A 17912-nucleotide genomic window follows, 5' to 3' on the forward strand; every position below is an offset into this window, starting at 1 on the left:
ACTTATGGTACTTGAGAATGAAACTGAATTTTAAAGAAGGTTTCAAAATTGAAAAGCACAGAGATTAGTCTTTGTAAATAGAATATGAAAGATTGCGAACAAGGAACTGAATCAAAAGAGAGTTTCCTTCATAATCCTAAATAACACAAAACAGTATCCTTGTGATTCTTTCAGCATCTTCCTTTCAAGCTTCGACAGGGTACTCAAAAGTGACATCCTTTCCAGTAAGTTTACGGTACACACCAATCATAGTCTCGAGCTTGTACTCTGTGTTGTTCCTTTCCTTGGTATCCAAGTAGACCTGCAACCAGAATCAATTCGCTTAAGCTCAAAACAAGAATGACAATTACATCTCATAAAAGATACAATACCTTCATGATCTTGGAACCATCAAGACGGTAACGAGTACGTTTACCAACAATCTCAGCAGGGTAAGCAACATCCTCGAGCATAGCCTCATGAACAGAGGTAAGAGTTCTGTTGCGTGGCCTCTGAACAGCAGCACCCTTCTTGGGAGGACGCATGATCCTCCTTGTGGCAACAAAGATCACATCCTGCCAAAACAAAATGGCACAGAGTTTTAATAAGAAACATTTCAATATACTCCCTTTTGAAAAAAGGAGAGAAAGTGTTTTAATACCTTTCCACTAAACTTCTTCTCAAGCTCTCTAACGAGACGGGGATGAATCTTGCGGAAAGCTTTCCTTAGTCTGAATGGGACGTAGATCACAACAGCCTTGCGGTTTCCAGCGATGTCCATGTTACTGCACAATACACAAATCAAAATTATATTCCTTTCAATGCAACTTAAGGAAGAAACATAAAAATGAAAGAACATACACAGCTTGGTTGATGTAGAGATCTTTCAAGTCACTCTTCAACTCCTGGTTGGTGTTCTCCAAATCAAACAGAGCCTGAGCAACTAGCTCATCGCATTCTGTTGTAGCAGCATTCTTGTCCTTCTTGATCTTGTTCTGAGCGGAGAACATCTTCGCAGATCTTTATTTGTAACAAAAAAAAAGGCAAATGCTTCAGATATATGAACTTACTATAATCACAGCAAAGAATTTTAAGCTTCCAGATAATAAATTAAAGATCAGCACTTCAAACATATCAATTTTATTACAATACATTACCAAACCAAAGCCAAAAGATTTGTAGAGTATGAAATAAAGAGCTTAGCTTTCTAAATGCTATAGTAATCAATCATCTACTAGAGCAAGTTTTGTATTGATAGTCTAATAGAGCTAAACAACAGCATTTTTTTTTTAAATAAAAATCAACTACAAAAAGCTGAAATGCTAAAAATTTTGAACCATTTTATCTACGCTGAGAGTGAGCTATTATGAAGATTTAGTAGGGAGACGAAAGAGAAGGCATTTTGGGACGTACCGGATAAGCGAAAACGGAGGCAAGAGAAGGAAAGAAGAAAGAGGGTTGCGGCTTCTTCTTAGAAGACGAGCAGATTGGTGGTAAAGTCAGCTTTTAATGTTTAGGGTTTTCATGGTTGCCCTATCTTTGAAAGTGATCAATTGGGCTGTTAAAAAGGCTTTAAAATCTATGGGCCTGTTTATTCACTAAGGGGCTAACTCCCAAACAACAGGATGAAATAGTGTTTGCTTGCTTTTTTAAGTACATTTATTTAATTTTGTTTTACTGAATGTGTTAAATTAAGATTGTGAATTCAAAATGGGCAATTGTCAATAATAGCACCTTTGAAGTTTATGTCTCAAAAATAGCACTATAAGGAGAAAGTCACAAAAATGACATTCATTAAAAAGTAAAATATCCTTAATACACTTGGTTTAAAATTAAATAAACAAACAAAAATAAATAAAATAAAAATAAAAAAAATGAAAAAAAGAATTTTTTTTTTTTACAGTTTCAGATTATATGTTTTCAGATTCGAAATTTTTATAATTTTTTTTTCTCAAATTTTTTTTTCTTTTTTTCAAATTTTCTTTTTATAATTTAAAAATACTTTTTGAAACTGTTTTTAAAATTTTTATTTTTTATTTTAGTATTTTTTTATAAAATTTTAAACCATAATTCCAAAACCCCACCCCTTAACTCTAAACCCTAAAGTTTGAATTAATTAACCCAAGGGGTATAAGTGTATATTTACCTCTTTAATGAAACCTATTTTTGTGATTTTGAGCCTTGAGTGCTACTTTGGGAACAAAAACTTGGTTTAGTGTTATTTTAGTCTTTTTCTCATTCAAAAATACATATATTCCTTTTTTTGGTCAATGCTAAATAAATCAGGAAATGATCAAATATTAATATATTATTGATACTAATCTTTATTTTTTATATTATTATTTTTTTTTATTATCTGGAGGTTCCGGACCAAAGCCCTTAATCCTCAAGGCTCGGAACCCGGCGACACAGATACCATTTTGGCGTAAAGCATTCTTCCCACAAGTTAGTTTAGTCTTTGCTTCCCTAACTTAAATCAGGAAATGATCAAATAATATTGATACTAATTAACTTTTTTTTTTTTGACATTTAGAGCTGATATAAATGGAATTTAGAATTTCAGATTATGGAAATTATAAAGCTTTTGATCATATGTTTGATTGTTTTCTAACCAAATATAGAAAGGTCACATCAAACATGCAAAAACTAATAATAAACAAAAGAAAACAATTTCCTTAACTAAGGATTTATGCAAAGTTAAATTATTCTTTGCTGCCCTAAGAAGTATTGCAAATAATGACCTTTTTATTACTGTTAATAGTTAATACAATGAAAAATACTTTTCTGTAACTAAACAAAAAGTAACTTTATGATCCTTCAACTTGCAAGCTATGGTCGTCAAGCCAGGAGATAATATCGGACAAGACAAGGAGGATTACTTCGTCTGGTTCGCCTTCCAACAGAGAATGATAAGCATCTTTATACAGAACTATCTTCTTGTCTGAACTTTTGGCTTTCTCGTAAAGATCTCTGCTCACTGATGGGTCTGTCATTCTATCAGCCTCTCCGTGTAGAATCAGTATTGGCAAACACACCTACAAATATATCAAGAAAAAAAACATTATCATTCTGTGTTAATGTTGTCTTCAGTTTGGGGTTAATGTTATCTCTTATTTACCTTGTGCAACTGTTGCTCAATCTCCTGAGTTGTTCGAAGCATTTCTACAGCAGTCCGTAGACGCGGCTTGTCGCAATAACAAATGACGTTGTATGGTGCCTACAAAATTTCAAAAACAAGAAGACCTGTTTGATAAAAATATCGATCTAACAAAAAAAAAAGCAGTTATTATTTATTTATTTTTACCAATTTTCTCTTAGTGACATCTCTAAAAGCTGCATCAGTTAAATCCTTTTGGGGAACCAGCTTGTGTTTCGGTAGAACACTAGATAAACCGATCAAAATATGTTTCAATACAGGTGGTGGAACCATATCCTCTGCAATCTAGAACGGATATATAGATATACTTAACTGTTAATGATGATATGATATTTCTTAATGAGAAATGCAAATAAGAAGAAAAAAATCAAGTCTTTTACTTTGCACATGGGTGCTACCAAGACTGCACCGGTCCAAGCATTTGGTTGTTTGAAATGTATCTTGAGCGACACTGCTCCACCCATTGACTGCCCAAACAGAAAGCTAGGTAGAGAACTAAACTCAGGTTTCTCTACAAACCAAAATACAAAAAATCAAGATTAATATCAGAGTTTACCATTCCACAATGTGATTAAGAGTTTGTACCTTTGATGTTGGAGTAATGCTCAATGACATCTTCAACAAGAAGGTCAAAGCTAGAAATATAGCCGTGCAAGCCTTCCGATAAACCAAACCCTGGATAATCCATAGCAAAAACTCCATATCCCGACAATGCCAATCTCCTTGCGATCCCTGCCGAAAAAAACGTGGGTGTAAGCAACCAAACAATGAGCTAATTATTAGCCATTAGTTTAAAAAAAAAAAGGAAGAAACAAGCATGCCTTCGAAGAAAAACGTGCAAGTATCTCCATAACCATGGCAGAAACAAACAAGAGCTCTGGGCCTAGAAGCTGCTTCAGGAAGCCAGCTTTTTGAGAAGATCTCAACTCCTCTTGAATTCACCTCATAAGACTACATTTATCACAACCAACATTATTAAAAAGTAATCAAATAAACTTCTATTCATGTAAAAAACATATCTTTGTTACCTCCTTTGTCTTAATTCCATCTCCTGGTGTCTGAAACATTACGAGAACAAAGAAAAAAAGCTTTTAACCAAAATCAACTCATAAAGACAAAAGCTGAAGTAGATTGAGTCTAACGTCTCAACCTTTCTTATACCCATTTCGATCGGGGAAGGACGATCAAAGAGATTCGACCGATTCAATTTTAATTTTATGTTTTTGTTTACCTTGATGAGGATATGATCGAGATTATGCTGAATATCCTTAAAGCAATCACGAACAAGACGGCGAGCCGGAGCTTCGTCCATGTTAACATCTTTGAGTCGCCGGAGCTCCTCGTTGTCTAGCTCTGCCATCGAGCTCTTCCTCTGCCACACTGGTCTTCCCTTGTCTGCAAACCCTAAGGTAACACAATATATCCACGCAACAACACAAAATAAGTTCAAACAAAGAAAAAAAACTTTATTTTTTAAAACTAAGTCTCAAGTTCGTTAAAATATTATTAGTGATTGACGATGACAAATGCCTACCGTGTAAAGGACTGAAAAGGAAGAGCTTTGATGATCTCAGAGCCATCAAAAACAATTTTCTAAAAAGAATCCATCAAAATATTCTAGTTTTCTTAATAAAATAAAATCAAAACTGTTATTTTCCAACTTGAAATTCGAAGAAATCATTAGAATTACGCAATTATTACTACATCAATGAGTTATGAGGTTCTTCTCTTTAATAATGCGTTCGTCGTGTGAACAAATACTGTCGGGACTATTATTTATTTGTCAAGTAGAGAGATTGATATTGGCTCCTCGCAAGATTCTATGACGATATGCAAACGAGTCAGTGTCGTTTGATATACGACAATCATATTAATGCGATGCCAACTTTTGTATACTATAATGACTCACGTCACGTGCATTTTATTTAGTAGTTAGCATGAATTATTCAAACGAGTAGGAACTTGGAAGTTGGAACCTTCCTTATTTTCTTTTATATACAATATATGATCTCAACAAACGAGATTTTTACATTTTTATACTCTTGGGAATTATTAAGAAGAATAAAAAAATTATTGTGTATTGAGAAATCATCGGCGGAATTCAAGCTTTATATTTTATGAATTAAGTATGATAATTTGATAAATGAGATTTAATATTGTAGTATATAAACCATAGCTTGAGATAATTTATTTACTAGGTTTTTATCGAGGCTCATAAACTTTGACAAATTATACTTTTGTATGTAGCTAGTAGCCATGTACGTAGGTTTTGTTTTTTTTTTTGAAACAAGGGTTATTTCAGTTTTGTTTTTAGTATGTTTGATGTATTGTTTTGTGAAGCTTACAGGTTGCTAATATACATTGCTAATATATACTATATATAGTAGGAGTAACGTTCTGATGAATTCCGGACATTAATAATTTTCCCTAATTTTTTTCATTTGAAATCATGCGAAAGTTTAACACCATTATTGTCAGAGTAAGTTTGATATCAACTATCTATAAAGAAATGAAATCCCTTAGACTACAACTTTAACTGGTAACATGCTAACATAGATGTTGCATTGGACTGGCAAAATAAAATCAACGAACTAGTTTGGTTGCTTCTCACTTTGAACCATAGTTAGCCAGCATACTTTACTTTTTGCTCAAATTGTTTACATGTTCCGCAAAATCAAGTCAATTCGTGGATGTTACATCAGTAACTTTGCTAGTTTCTTTGAGCCTACTCGGTGTTCCACCATCATTTTATGTTGCATCTTGGAGTTAAAACCCTCGCGGCAAGATGGGTTTAGTAAGCGTTGATATTTAGGTTATCCCAGCTGTTTGGTTTTAAGTGTTTCTTAGGTTTTCTGACTTATATGTAATTTTTCTCTGTTAATCACTCAAGCTGGTAAAAAAAAAAAAGAAAGTCATTCAAGCTAGTAAAGTCTTCAAGCCACCTAGGTGTTTATGAAACTATTTTATATACATTAGTTAAGGAAACCCCTGACTGATATCTAACGTATTTAAACTTCAACAACTGGTTAAGTATGATTATTTATAAAATCTGATATCACCACACGATATATGCCTTTATCTTTATTTCTGGAGAAAGTATAATCAATAAGTATATGCCCGTTTTGGCTTTATTCTTCCTTAGTAAAATGCGTAAATGGCTCGCATGTCTCACTTCCCACTGTCTATTCTTTCCCCAAAACAAACAAAACATCTCCCTCTCTCCCTCCACAGTTATATTTTATATTTGCTATCTTCATAGTATTTATTTGTTACTTGTCTTCTTCTGTTTAAGGTTTTAGGTCGCACGTCTACTTGCGCTTATCGTCACATATCAACAGGGGGAAGTTATAGTGGGTGGTGGATATCGTTACTGGGTTCGTCCATGCACAAAGGCAGCAAAATCTTGTGAATGATATAAAATAAATAAACAAATTGACGCCTGAGAACATTGGTGTTATATTTTAGAGGACTCAGCCCTAATATATCCACATGACTTGGCCACTAAAACATATTCCTTCTGTGTCAAAATAATTTATGCTTTAGATTTTTTTTTATTTCAAATGATACATGTTTTACATTTTTAATATAAATCTAATGAGATATGACGATAAATTGTAAATTTTATAAATAATTGTTTATTAAATTTTGAGTAATTAAAATTTATGAAAAATACCTAATCACAAAATAATATATTTCTCCTCGGAATATTTTACTTTTTTCTTCATGTGGGACTTAGAATTAATTCCCGTTTATCTCCTTTTATCCATGTGGGATGGAAAGAAACGTTTGCATTCTATTATTATTGAATCTCGCATCTCTTTGTTTCATGTTTGGAAAGTTCTCCCATTTGCTTCCCCCCGGTCATTACCGAGTACACTCCACAGTCCAACTGAACAAATTAGAAAAACTTTTGACTCGAAAGAACTCGACAAAAAGGAATTCATTGGTATTTCCGATACATGTCTACAAGCTTCCGGTGACCTTACTTTGCTTTAAGGTCAATAAACAAATCTACTTTACGCTTGGACTCCTGAATAGAATCTAAGGAAGAGGAAAGGAAAGAGTTTCCAGCCTCACTAAAGCAGCGGTGTGCTGGCCAGGCACCTAGACGACTGCGAGCACATACCTATAGATCTATGTCAACCAAAAGCAACCACTCTAGCAAGTCTACCAACCAGCACAGATCCTTCCAAGCAACTTCTAACTGCGCCAACTAGAAAACTTATCTGCTTTTCAATTCCACTACATGCGTTTCATTCTTCGCACTGGTGGGTTTCCTGTTTTTATTTCGAATTTATTAGGTTCGTTTAAAAGGACCACTGAGGGAGATTCGCAATCTCTTCTTTTTCATCGCCGTGGTAATATCTTTGATACATATCAAATTCATCCACCTACTGGTCATCGCAGGGGCCTGCGAGGATACTTGCCTTCGTGGTTCGATTTCCTCTCACACCCCTTTAGCTGCCTGACTGTGAAACCGACTTGTCGAACAGAGACGAAAATCAGCAATAGTGATTCGGGAGTTTCGTGTGGAAGGGCTCTCGCTCAACGGATCAAAGGTACTTTTAGTTTTCTTTCTACCTTTTCTTATTTTGACTTCATTTTCAAATATTTTATGCTCGACCATACTAACATGGGAAAGACCTAGCATTTCCTTCCTTTGAAGTGCATTTATCAGATCAGCTCCCAGAGTAACTAGAAAGAGGGTGAAATGTCCACCTTCTTCATTCATGGCCTTTTTTGTTTCTTTGATTGATTCTCTCGAGAAGGAAAGAAAAAGGATGGGGGAGGGGGAATAGGGCCGGTGCCCTTCTTTTATGGCCGTCACTCCTAATTGTCAGCTGTGAGGAACTACCGCTCGGTCGGTGGAAAAGAAGCATCCGTCAACAAAAGGATCACCCTAAGATGATCATTTTATGGCTATTGAGAACAAATCAAACCAGATGGTTCTATTTCTCAATCTTTCGGACGTGCTCTTACAGAACCAAGGTCGAAACATTTTTTAAATATATGTAATAATTTTTAAATATATATTTTTGAAACGGAAAAAGTATATTGCAAATACTTATGATCCTAGGAAATAAGTATGAGTTATACTCCTTCTGTTTCATAATACGTGTCATCGTAACATTTTTTGCTTGTTACACAAAAAATGTCGCTTTAAAATTTCAATGCAAATTATATTTATTTTCAGTTAAAAATTAGTTACGAACTGTATTGATTTTATAAAATTTTATTTATCTCAAATACTATTGATCAAATAAATATAATTAATAATAATTTAATTATATTTCAATTACTTTTTTAATCTGTCTGAAAAATGAAAGTGATATTTATCGAGAACGGAGGGAGTGTACGGTTCTGGTTCGAATCTCGATCAGAGATTAAGAAATCATCGTTTATTAATCTATAATCCGACGTAGCCAACGCATGATATTACTACCGCTCGCTGACATGGGCACGTTTTTGTGGAATCCATCAAAATTTTAAAATAGAAATTAACATCAGGTACATAAATAACAATAGGTCTCGGTCAAAATGTCAAACTTCACAAATGAGATTGCCACACAAGCATGCGTTTTAGTATACTTTAGTAAATAAAAGTAAAAAAAAAAAAGGCAGAATCTACAAAATATATAAAGATTCCCTATAAAGATCTATATAAAAAAAGTAAACTCTTGCTAGACCCATGTGAATGTAGGTCTTTTTTGAATGTAGTGTTTTTGAATTACAGAAATCAAATGGTATGAGATCTGCCACAAACATGTCTTTTTAACAAAGGTTTTCAAATGTTACATTATCATTTAATGTTTCCATGGCTCAGATTGATATTGATTGATATTGAGAGTGATTGGTTGGGCTTTATCTCCATATTTTAGCTTTATTTATTTCTAAAACACTAAATTTTATCAATCATGTTGTAGTTTTATTTTTATTAGTCAAAGCCTACACTAAATTTCTATTAACTTTTACCAATCACGTTTTAGCTTTAGTCTAAAAGGTACAACAAAAAAAATAAAGCAAATTTTTTCTTATGTATTTTAGACAAAAAATCTAAATCACTGTTTTATACGCTGTAGCAACTGTAAAATGAAGAAATTATCTATAATATCAAATAAATTAGATAATCATAATAAAAACATTTATAAGTATTTTTATTTAATTATAGGTGTTTCCAAAATTATTGAAATATTTTAAATACCATAAAATATTATTTACATATCACATTTTAAATAACAATAAGCTTTGATAATTTATAAAAATCATTAATATAAATTATTTTAGTTGGTAAAAAAATAATTATTTTATATAAACATTACATATTTGACTTTAAAATATCTACAACATATACCTTACAGCTACAATAAATTTAACTACAACAAAAGTCACTGCAAAAAAATTTACAGTAATAACTTTACAGTTACAACCAACTTACTTAGAACATCTTCAACCCATTGCTATTTTCACCTCTATAATAGCATTTAGAGGTGAAATTGCTCTAACCCACCTCTATTTCTTTCTCTATAATAGAGATCTCTATTTTTTTCTCTATTTATAGATGAAGAAATAACATTCCTCTATTTTTTTACTCTATATTTTGGAGATTACTATTTTAGGGAAATACATTGGAGCATATCTCACCTCTATTATAGAGTTTCCTTATTTTAGAGGTGAAAATAACAAAATACATTGGAGATGATCTTAGAGCTAAACTTTTACAGGTAAATTTTTACAGCCACAGTCAAACCAATCATCACCGTTATGTACTTCAAAATCGTGGTAACCTTTTACTGTGTAAATAAACAAACTGAATTTTACATTTAGTAATAGATTATTTTTTTCCAAAAAAATACACAAGTAAAATTATGAAAAATAAAGATATTCCAATGCTAATAAAAAAGGTAGTGTATATTTTTTGGTCAACAGAAAAAGGTAGTAAATCAAGCAATAGATAGAAATAAAAGATAGATTAGTTTACAAGTCAAATAATAATTGCATGAAAACCGGAATAATAGCTGTCCACAAATATCACTATTATCACGACGGCAAGAAAAGAAAAAAATCCACCCGAAACGGCGTCGGTTCACGTCGTCTTCAACCTCACCCACACTTTGGTCTCTCATCCTTTTATATAATCCCTTCTTTCCTCAGAACGATTCTTCCCCTCTCTCTCTCTCTCTCTCTCTCTCTCTCTCTCTATCGTCTCTCGGAGATATTACTCAGGTATCTCTCTCCCTCATTTCACTCTCCTGCTCCCTTTATGCCCATTTTTCTACAGATCGCTTATGTATAGATCCGTTTCCCTTCAAACTATGTGAAAGCTTAAATCTTTTTCTCAGATCCTTTTCAAAGTCTGTCTCTTTCTTACCATTTAGGGCGTTGTGATGGATCTGATCTGATCTAATTTGTTTTTTTTTGTTTTTGTTATTCAGGGCGTTCTTCTGTGGATCAAAGATGAATCAATACAACGCCTTCGTGTCTCGCGAGGAGATGATGGGACTTGATCGCAGCAACGATCTTGTCGTTTGTCCTAAGCCTCGACGTGTCGGCGTACTCGCTAACAACCTCACGCGCCCTCTCAGATTACATATGAGGTATACCAAAAAAAAAGCATCTTCCTTTATCTCAGATTCTCCTGTGCTTAGGACCAAACACTTAACCGCAAACTCTGTTTTTGTTATGTATTTGTAGTCAAGCCGCTGCTGATTTGTGTGATTCTGAAGCTGGTGCAGAGCTTTTGGACATCATTCGTAGAAAGGTATGCTGCTTTGTTTCTGATCTTTCTCTGATTCATTTGACATATGTCTCTCTTTGCAGGAGGACAATGGTACAATAGGGCCGTACTTTCTCGGTTCGCCTCCGAGCAGAGCAGCGAACCCATTAGCACAAGACGCACGCTTTCGAGATGAGAAGATCAATCCACTCTCACCCAACTCTCCTTTGCTTCAGCCCAATTCATCCACCGCCTTTCCTTCTCCATCTCCATCATCGTCTCGTGGTTGCGTTAGGATGAAGTTTGGACTCAAACCACCTGCAGTTAGAGTAGAAGGGTTCGATTGCTTGAACCGTGACCGCCAGAGCTCGAGCATCCCCGCCATGGCTTAGTAGACAAGCCGAAAAACAAGTGTATATAGAGATTCCGGAGTCGTTTGTTCACCCCAAGGCCCTAACAGAGAGAGAAGGATTTGATTACTAGTATTACTATTACCATTTTTGAAGCAAATGAATATTGTGATATCTATTTAGTGTTTTTCATCTTTTCCTGAGAGAGAGAGGGAGGGTGGAGATGAAGATGAAGATCAGTCAGCGTTTTGTTTATACATTAATAATTAAGGAGAAGATTTAGAAGAATCTGTAAAATTTTATCTGAGAAAAGAGGTCTGGTTTGTATCTCTTTTGGGTTTCGTTGTAATATAAAATTATCTTCTTTCTGAGTATGTTAGTAAACGCCCTCTTTAACTTCTTGGCTGAGATTAAGCTCTCCAACAACACCTCTGTATATGTGTTTTTTTTGTGTTTCAATAAATCTGTATATTAAAGCGCCGTATTGTTCTTTTAACTTATGGTTCTTACCAGATCTCTTTTCATATATTGTGAGAGAAAGCAAAAATTTAAATGTAGCTTTCAGAGTGGAGTCCATATGTCTGTCTTAAATGGAAACCGTTGAGTGCTTCTTTTTTGCTCTCTTACCGAGTTTCTTGCTTTACTTTATTTTGCCGACAGTCTCAGAACTTTTTACATATCAAAGTCATGGTGAAAACTGAAGTTGAACAGATTGTTTCTTTTCTAACTCATCTGTTACCAAAACAACAAAGATGTTGTGACTATTCATATGGACGAGTGCATCGCTGTCCCTTTGAAAATATACGCACCAGTATCGAAAATAACAGAGATGTTTACTCTTCACTATAGTCATTGTTGTGGCCTCTATTCATTCTTGCACATCAGACTCTGCTTTATCATTATCTTCATTTTGATCAGGTTGTTCTTTGGGAAAAATTCCTCGATTTACATAGCCGCAGAAGCACCCCAAAGTGATAGCATATGCTGCAATCTTGGTTTAACTCCTTGCCCTTGTCTATTATATTCTAGCTCCTCAATTGGAATTGTCAAGCTTGTAAAGTGGTAACTGAGTCACTCTCCATGTGGTTACCGAAAATAGCACAAGTGAACATGTTATGTCGAGGGCTCTTGACTAGTAACTCGCCATAAAACAAATGTTAAAGCTCTGGAGGAAGTTTTAATTTTCATGATGCACCGGGTATTCATGTGGATGTGGTTACTAGATTTCAACTTCAAAGGATTGTGAGTGAACCAACCAATAGCCTGACCTTGGAACTGATGCATGATTTTTTATTTGTCAACTATCCATTTAACTAGATCAAATTTTGGTCACACGAGCTGATTCTCCGAGGAGCCTCTCCGTCTGATGTATCCACTCAGTTTTATAAGTAAAAAAATCCTTGAAATGTTAATTTGTAGGAATAACTTTCTTCACACTAATTTACTTCTATTTAACAGAAAAAAATTCACATCATTAGGAAATAGGTTTTTTGAATCTTCGTAATGAGATCCAAGTACATTAACTAATTAATTGTGTTGTTATAAAACAAAATCTAAGAAAAAAGACAGTTATTCTCGCGGCATGACAATTAACTGAACAAACGCATCTGTTGGATGAAATATAACTTACTCTAACGACCATTAACCGCCAAAATTTCTCTCTTCTCTCTCTCTCATCTACAAAACCTTTTCCCTGATCAAACCGTTAGAACTTTTTGTCACTCACTCTTTGGTTCTTCAACTCTCAAGCATCGTCCGGTGCTTGAGAGAGAGTTTCACTCTTTTTGTGTGAAAAAAAAAACACAAAATGGCGGGTGATGATGATCCAAAACCGCCCGGTCTTGAAGACAAAGACGATGGGGATCCATACTATGAACCCTTTTCAGAGGAGGAACTCCAAAACCTTATGTCTAATCAAAATCCTAACCTGATGGATTTTGCTTTCACCGGGAATCCACTTCCTCCTCCTACTCCTACTCCGATTACTATAGCAACATCGGATATAATCGAAACCGAGATGTTGAATCAACTCTCACTTACAATCCCTAACTGTGATGACACCGACGATTTTCTTGTTACATCATTTGACGATGATATTGACCTCTCTTGGGACTTGTCCGATATTCCATCTGAGTTTCTCAACGACAACATGGACAGTAACATCCTAGGAGAGATTGGTACTAATGATGATAATGGTAACATTGTTGGTGGAACTGGTACACTTGAAGTGAGTACTCGTGTTTTTGTTGAAAACGGTCCGAACGTTGAAGCCGGTGGTGGTTCATCAGCGCCGATTACACCGACAGTATCCAACGGCATACTCGTGTGCACTTGTTGCAACCTTCTTCGAACATTAATCCATAGCAATGGTACAATAACTACTATATCAATCATTTTAGAATTTTGTTTATTGAATGGTTATGTTTTAATTGGTTATATATTATGCATGGTTGTATAGGTCAGGAGATGATGAGACTCGATTTTCATGGAGGGATTGGATACTTCTGCCATGCGATTCTCGAGATTCACCGGCTTGATGGTTCTACCGAACCGCAATATCAAACCATTGATTTGAAGTTTTTGTCTACGGAGGATGTGAAGAGGTTTATAGAAGATTATCTCGCGGCGAGAGCAGCATGCGGTTTTGGGGTTGTGGAAGACACTAATGCTGATTTCTATCAAGCAATGAACCCAAACTTTTCCAATAACCAGCCGCCTATGTTGGCGTTGCCACCGGTCGATGATGTTCCAATGCCTCAGGCTATAGTGCCTGATCCAGCCCTTAATGTTCCGTCTGTGCCGCTGTATGTTGGGTTGAGAGATGAACCCCCAGTGTCGAAAGGAAAGAAACGGAAACAAACCCCTCTCGCAATACAGGTTTTGTCTCTAATACCTCAGTTTATTATCGTTAAATATTATAGGATAGGAACATGTTACTTGTGCTACAAGGAACCGTTTGCTATGTGCTTAGAATTTTGTGTTTAAATTGCGGTTTAAGTGTAGATAAGATCATTAGGGTATAGTAAGTTTATAGAAGAACTTTAAAGAATCTTTTGGACGATTTCATTGTAGAAACTAATATAGTTACTGGTCTATGGAGAGGAATCTGTTAGGGTTTGCATGTAGTTGAAGAACATGTTTCTTGTGCTTTAAGAAAATACAGTTTAACTAATTTTATTGAAGAGAGTGACTGATCTTGGGTTTTGTTATTTCATCTATATGTGCCGAGGACAAGAACAGAGAGAACGGACTGGAAAACTAAAACTTAAGGACATAAGCATGCACTTCCATCTCCCGATTCAAGAAGCGGCTAGACGGATGAGCCTGTGTCCGACAGTGGTTAAGAAGATATGCCGAAGGGGTGGGCTCTATCGATGGCCTCATCGCAAGGTAATGTTCTTCTTGAAACAAACAACTAATCATGCTCTCATTCTATTAATTGATTCTAGCCTTTTCTTTTTAATTTACTTATATGATTCTGGTAAATGAATATGTAGATCAAGAGTCTTCTGAGGAAAATCTCGTCATTGAAAAGCTCGTTAGAGACGACAAAGGATGCACAGTCAAAGGCCCGTGTCGAAGCAGAGATCGAAAGACTCGAAAAGCAGATAAATGAGATCTGTAGTGAAGCACTCAAATACGCTTAAGCGGTTTTGTTTCTTTTTTGTTGAATTGAAGTAAACTTGGAATATTTTTCCAGATGATTACAAATACACGCGTATGTGATTTTTTTTTTTTCCAATAAAGAATGAATAATATACTTTATATACTGCTTTTAATAATGAGAAGCTGCCTTATATAAGATGAAATTGAATGATAAAAAAAAAAATTGAATGATAAGCTAATCACATTTTACGTAGGCTAAATAAAGAAAAAAGTCGCGTAGAAAATAAATACCAAAGGAAAAGAGGAAAAAGAGAACATTTTACGTAGGCTAAATAAAGAAAAAGAAAAACGTCAGTAACATGTTAGCCAGTCATCAGATAACACGTGTCAAACTAGACGAAACGATGAGCAGAGGGAGACTATATATAAACCACGTAGGTGATATAGTGAACCAGAGCGTATACGTTGAGTCGTTTTCTCCTGCATAGCCGCTTCTTTCTCAGCTCGGAAGTTCGTTACAGACGGCGATTCATCGAAACAGAATCTCGCCGGAGCAATCGCACTTGAATCTTTCTTTCTGCTCTTCGGTGAAAGAGAAGATGAAGATCTTTGTCAAAACGCTGAAGGGGGATCGCTTCGAGATCGAAGTCAACCTCGAGGATTCGGTACGTAGATTCTCAAGAATCTTTGCTCAAATCGTTCCTTGGGAAAGTTGAGTTTCACATCTAGGGTAGAAGATAGTTCGTTCGATACCTTGTTCGTTACGGTAGAAGATTGATCGCTATTTCTTGATAGGCAAGTTAATAACTTTAGTTGGTTTCTATAAAGAGTAATACTCCAAGAGTCTTGAATCATGTGCTCGTTTGTCAATGTGAACTCTGATACGCTAAGTTGCTCGTTATGTAGATGATTAACTATTGGTTATGTACAAAAAAAATATATATATATGTGATCAGGTTGTTGATGTGAAGAAGAACATAGAGACGGTGATGGGAGTTACCGCTGAAGAACAAATGCTTATTCACAAAGGGAAAGTGCTTAAAGATGAAACAACATTAGAGGCTAGCAACGTTTCCGAGAAAAGCATTATTGGCGTTATAAAGGTGTGTGATTAGGGTAACGAAAGTTAATGTTTTCTAGAGTTTAGCTTGTTAATTATGTGCTCGGGTGGGCTTATAAATGCAGAGAAAAGCTGCATCTACCGCAACGTCTACCTCAACTGAGACTCCTACTGAAGGTGCCTCGGCTGGTGCATCATATGTGGCCAGTGAAAGAGTTTCAGAGAGTAGCATTCAGAAGATTCTTGGGATGGTCGGAGAAGGCTGGGATCGTTACATGGTTACCTCTGCACTCTGTTTGGCAGATGATGACGTTAATAAAGCCTTGGAATATCTTTACTTTGTGAGTTTTCTTTAAAAAAAACTAAACGTTGTGTGCCCATAGTTAAGGGAATGTCTAGTTTTAAGACTGATTATAAGTTATACTTTTTTAAAGGAGCTCCCGAGGCAGATTGAAGATCATTACATAGCTGAGGTAAATAAACTAAATCTTGTTGAACCGAGAGGATATGTGTAAATTCGGAAGACTGAGAAAATAAAATGTAATGAAAAGGGCGCACAGGATCAAACTCAAGAATATGAAAATCCTACAGAAGAAGACGAGCTACGGTTTTTTGATTACCTCAACGGCAGTCCAGAGGTATTGAGCTGTTGTTTCATGTTCCGTCTTACTTGAAAGATCAAAGGAGATAGAGATTAAATTTGTGGAGATCTAACTTGGTACTTTGTGACTACTAGCAAGAGTATCTACGAGCTTTGGCGCGATCAGACCCTGGTATCGTAAAGGTAAAAAACCAAAAATGCAACAAAGAAAAAAACGGAATGAAAATTAATGATAATTATGCTCAAGTTTTTTTTTTGTTGAATCTTGCTGCAGGACTTTGTAGAGATGCTAGAGGAGCAAGATCCGCCAATTTTTGTGTTGATTCAAGACAACAAAGCTCTCTTCTTACGCTCACTACTTGAAGTTCAAGGAGGAGCATGGTAAAACATTGTCTTAGTTTATGATTCAGATACTCGGATCCTATATTGAACTAGAGCTCTTGGTTAAGTAATATTTTTGTGTATTTTCAGTGGCAACGAAATGGAGCAGCCTCATGAACACCAAGCAGTCCAGACCAGCGAACCAAACAATGGAGAAGATGGGTACAAAATTTAATTAACCATAATTAATGTTGGTAGTAAAATGGACTGAGCTTTCTTTTGGTTTAAGTTCTTGTGGGTTCTTTGTTGTTGTTGTGTGATTCAGTGACAACCAAGTGGGAGGAGAGTCTGAGGAAACCAAAGTTGAGGAACTCCAAGCAGACCAAACAAACAAACCAAACAACGGAGTAGATGGGTACAAAATTTACCATAATTAATGTTGGTAGTAAAATGAACTGAGCTTTCTTTTGGTTTATAAGTCCTTGTGGATTCTTTGTTGCTGTGTGATTCAGTGGCAACCAAGTGGTGGGAGAGTCTGAGGAAACCAAAGTTGAAGTCGCCAACCCTGAGGATAATGAATTGATCGAACAGGTCTGTCTAATGTCTATGCGTTATCTTCTCTTGTTTTATTTAGAAACTTCAACTTCATTGGCTCGTTACTATATTCCATAAAACGTGTGTTTTGCTTTTAAAAACAGCTGGAAGCACTGGGATTTGAGAGAGGTGATGCAGAGGTGGCGTACTTCGCCTGCAACAAGAACGTACAAGAGGCTGCGAACAATCTTCTCGGTCACAAGCACGAGTCTCAAGAATAACACCACTAAACCATGAGTTTCTTTCTTGGCTCGTAGTGGTTGCATATCTTTTTCTATCGAGAACCAAATGTCTTGTTCTGTAACGTGGTTTCTTTTGCTCTGGTTACACAGTTGGGATGATTGACGTGTATATACTACATTTCGCTTAAAACATCATTTTTTTGTATACAAAACAAAAAGTTAGAACAGCATATAGAGGGAGTACATTTTTCTGAAAATTCCAATAAAAACCTTCATTGAAAATGTTCTTGTATCTAATTAGCTAACAAAAAGAAAAGAAAAAATGTAAAAATTAGGAGAGAGACCGCC

General features: G+C 35.4%; 5 protein-coding genes across 6 annotated transcripts; 3 read left to right on the forward strand and 2 right to left on the reverse strand.

The window, feature by feature from the left end:
- Positions 1 to 11: 11 nt before the first annotated feature.
- On the reverse strand, positions 12 to 1529 carry LOC106372028 (40S ribosomal protein S7-3). The gene is made up of 5 exons (XM_013812151.3): positions 1393 to 1529; positions 841 to 999; positions 641 to 764; positions 372 to 554; positions 12 to 301 (listed from the first exon to the last, which is right to left on the reverse strand). Exons 2-5 carry the CDS (start codon positions 987 to 989, stop codon positions 185 to 187), a joined length of 573 nt encoding a protein of 190 aa, XP_013667605.1. The 5' UTR covers positions 990 to 999; positions 1393 to 1529; the 3' UTR covers positions 12 to 184.
- A 1153-nt stretch (positions 1530 to 2682) lies between these two features.
- Positions 2683 to 6570, reverse strand: LOC106399005 (caffeoylshikimate esterase-like). The gene is made up of 9 exons (XM_048742272.1): positions 4663 to 6570; positions 4368 to 4562; positions 4165 to 4194; positions 3958 to 4087; positions 3722 to 3868; positions 3517 to 3647; positions 3284 to 3421; positions 3098 to 3196; positions 2683 to 3014 (listed from the first exon to the last, which is right to left on the reverse strand). Exons 1-9 carry the CDS (start codon positions 4714 to 4716, stop codon positions 2787 to 2789), a joined length of 1152 nt encoding a protein of 383 aa, XP_048598229.1. The 5' UTR covers positions 4717 to 6570; the 3' UTR covers positions 2683 to 2786.
- A 3548-nt stretch (positions 6571 to 10118) lies between these two features.
- BNAA10G18190D lies at positions 10119 to 11574 on the forward strand. The gene is made up of 4 exons (XM_013812152.3): positions 10119 to 10360; positions 10570 to 10731; positions 10829 to 10895; positions 10955 to 11574. The coding sequence occupies exons 1-4, from the start codon at positions 10134 to 10136 to the stop codon at positions 11240 to 11242; spliced, it is 744 nt and encodes a 247-aa protein (XP_013667606.2). The 5' UTR covers positions 10119 to 10133; the 3' UTR covers positions 11243 to 11574.
- A 1327-nt stretch (positions 11575 to 12901) lies between these two features.
- Positions 12902 to 14946, forward strand: LOC111201326. The gene is made up of 4 exons (XM_022693032.2): positions 12902 to 13569; positions 13659 to 14077; positions 14441 to 14590; positions 14698 to 14946. Exons 1-4 carry the CDS (start codon positions 13008 to 13010, stop codon positions 14845 to 14847), a joined length of 1281 nt encoding a protein of 426 aa, XP_022548753.2. The 5' UTR covers positions 12902 to 13007; the 3' UTR covers positions 14848 to 14946.
- A 343-nt stretch (positions 14947 to 15289) lies between these two features.
- LOC111201467 (ubiquitin receptor RAD23d-like) lies at positions 15290 to 17791 on the forward strand. Of its 2 annotated transcripts, none has more exons than XM_022693505.2 (11): positions 15290 to 15471; positions 15763 to 15909; positions 15992 to 16207; positions 16301 to 16339; positions 16418 to 16504; positions 16603 to 16650; positions 16742 to 16848; positions 16939 to 17010; positions 17114 to 17203; positions 17301 to 17379; positions 17487 to 17791. In XM_022693505.2, the coding sequence occupies exons 1-11, from the start codon at positions 15406 to 15408 to the stop codon at positions 17601 to 17603; spliced, it is 1068 nt and encodes a 355-aa protein (XP_022549226.2). In that variant the 5' UTR covers positions 15290 to 15405; the 3' UTR covers positions 17604 to 17791. The 2 variants fall into 2 exon arrangements, with proteins under 2 accessions (XP_022549226.2, XP_022549227.2); XM_022693506.2 differs by having other exon boundaries at positions 16427 to 16504.
- Positions 17792 to 17912: the final 121 nt, after the last annotated feature.

Source organism: Brassica napus, chromosome A10 (genome assembly GCF_020379485.1).
Source record: "Brassica napus cultivar Da-Ae chromosome A10, Da-Ae, whole genome shotgun sequence".
Classification (NCBI taxonomy): domain Eukaryota; kingdom Viridiplantae; phylum Streptophyta; class Magnoliopsida; order Brassicales; family Brassicaceae; genus Brassica; species Brassica napus.

Coding starts and splice junctions, on each gene's coding strand:
- LOC106372028 (XM_013812151.3), bottom strand. CDS start 989: ATGTTCTCCGCTCAGAACAAGATCAAGAAGGACAAGAATGCTGCTACA. Junction 555..640: donor AGAAGAAGTTTAGTGGAAAG/GTATTAAAACAC, acceptor TTGTTTTGGCAG/GATGTGATCTTTGTTGCCAC. Junction 302..371: donor ATGGTTCCAAGATCATGAAG/GTATTGTATCTT, acceptor TTCTGGTTGCAG/GTCTACTTGGATACCAAGGA.
- LOC111201467 (XM_022693505.2), top strand. CDS start 15,406: ATGAAGATCTTTGTCAAAACGCTGAAGGGGGATCGCTTCGAGATCGAA. Junction 16,208..16,300: donor CCTTGGAATATCTTTACTTT/GTGAGTTTTCTT, acceptor ACTTTTTTAAAG/GAGCTCCCGAGGCAGATTGA. Junction 17,204..17,300: donor CCAAACAACGGAGTAGATGG/GTACAAAATTTA, acceptor TGTGTGATTCAG/TGGCAACCAAGTGGTGGGAG.
- BNAA10G18190D (XM_013812152.3), top strand. CDS start 10,134: ATGAAAACCGGAATAATAGCTGTCCACAAATATCACTATTATCACGAC. Junction 10,732..10,828: donor CCTCTCAGATTACATATGAG/GTATACCAAAAA, acceptor ATGTATTTGTAG/TCAAGCCGCTGCTGATTTGT. Junction 10,896..10,954: donor TGGACATCATTCGTAGAAAG/GTATGCTGCTTT, acceptor CTCTCTTTGCAG/GAGGACAATGGTACAATAGG.
- LOC111201326 (XM_022693032.2), top strand. CDS start 13,008: ATGGCGGGTGATGATGATCCAAAACCGCCCGGTCTTGAAGACAAAGAC. Junction 14,078..14,440: donor AAACCCCTCTCGCAATACAG/GTTTTGTCTCTA, acceptor GGACAAGAACAG/AGAGAACGGACTGGAAAACT. Junction 14,591..14,697: donor ATCGATGGCCTCATCGCAAG/GTAATGTTCTTC, acceptor ATGAATATGTAG/ATCAAGAGTCTTCTGAGGAA.
- LOC106399005 (XM_048742272.1), bottom strand. CDS start 4,716: ATGGCTCTGAGATCATCAAAGCTCTTCCTTTTCAGTCCTTTACACGGT. Junction 4,195..4,367: donor TCGATCATATCCTCATCAAG/GTAAACAAAAAC, acceptor GTAATGTTTCAG/ACACCAGGAGATGGAATTAA. Junction 3,197..3,283: donor ATGTCACTAAGAGAAAATTG/GTAAAAATAAAT, acceptor GAAATTTTGTAG/GCACCATACAACGTCATTTG.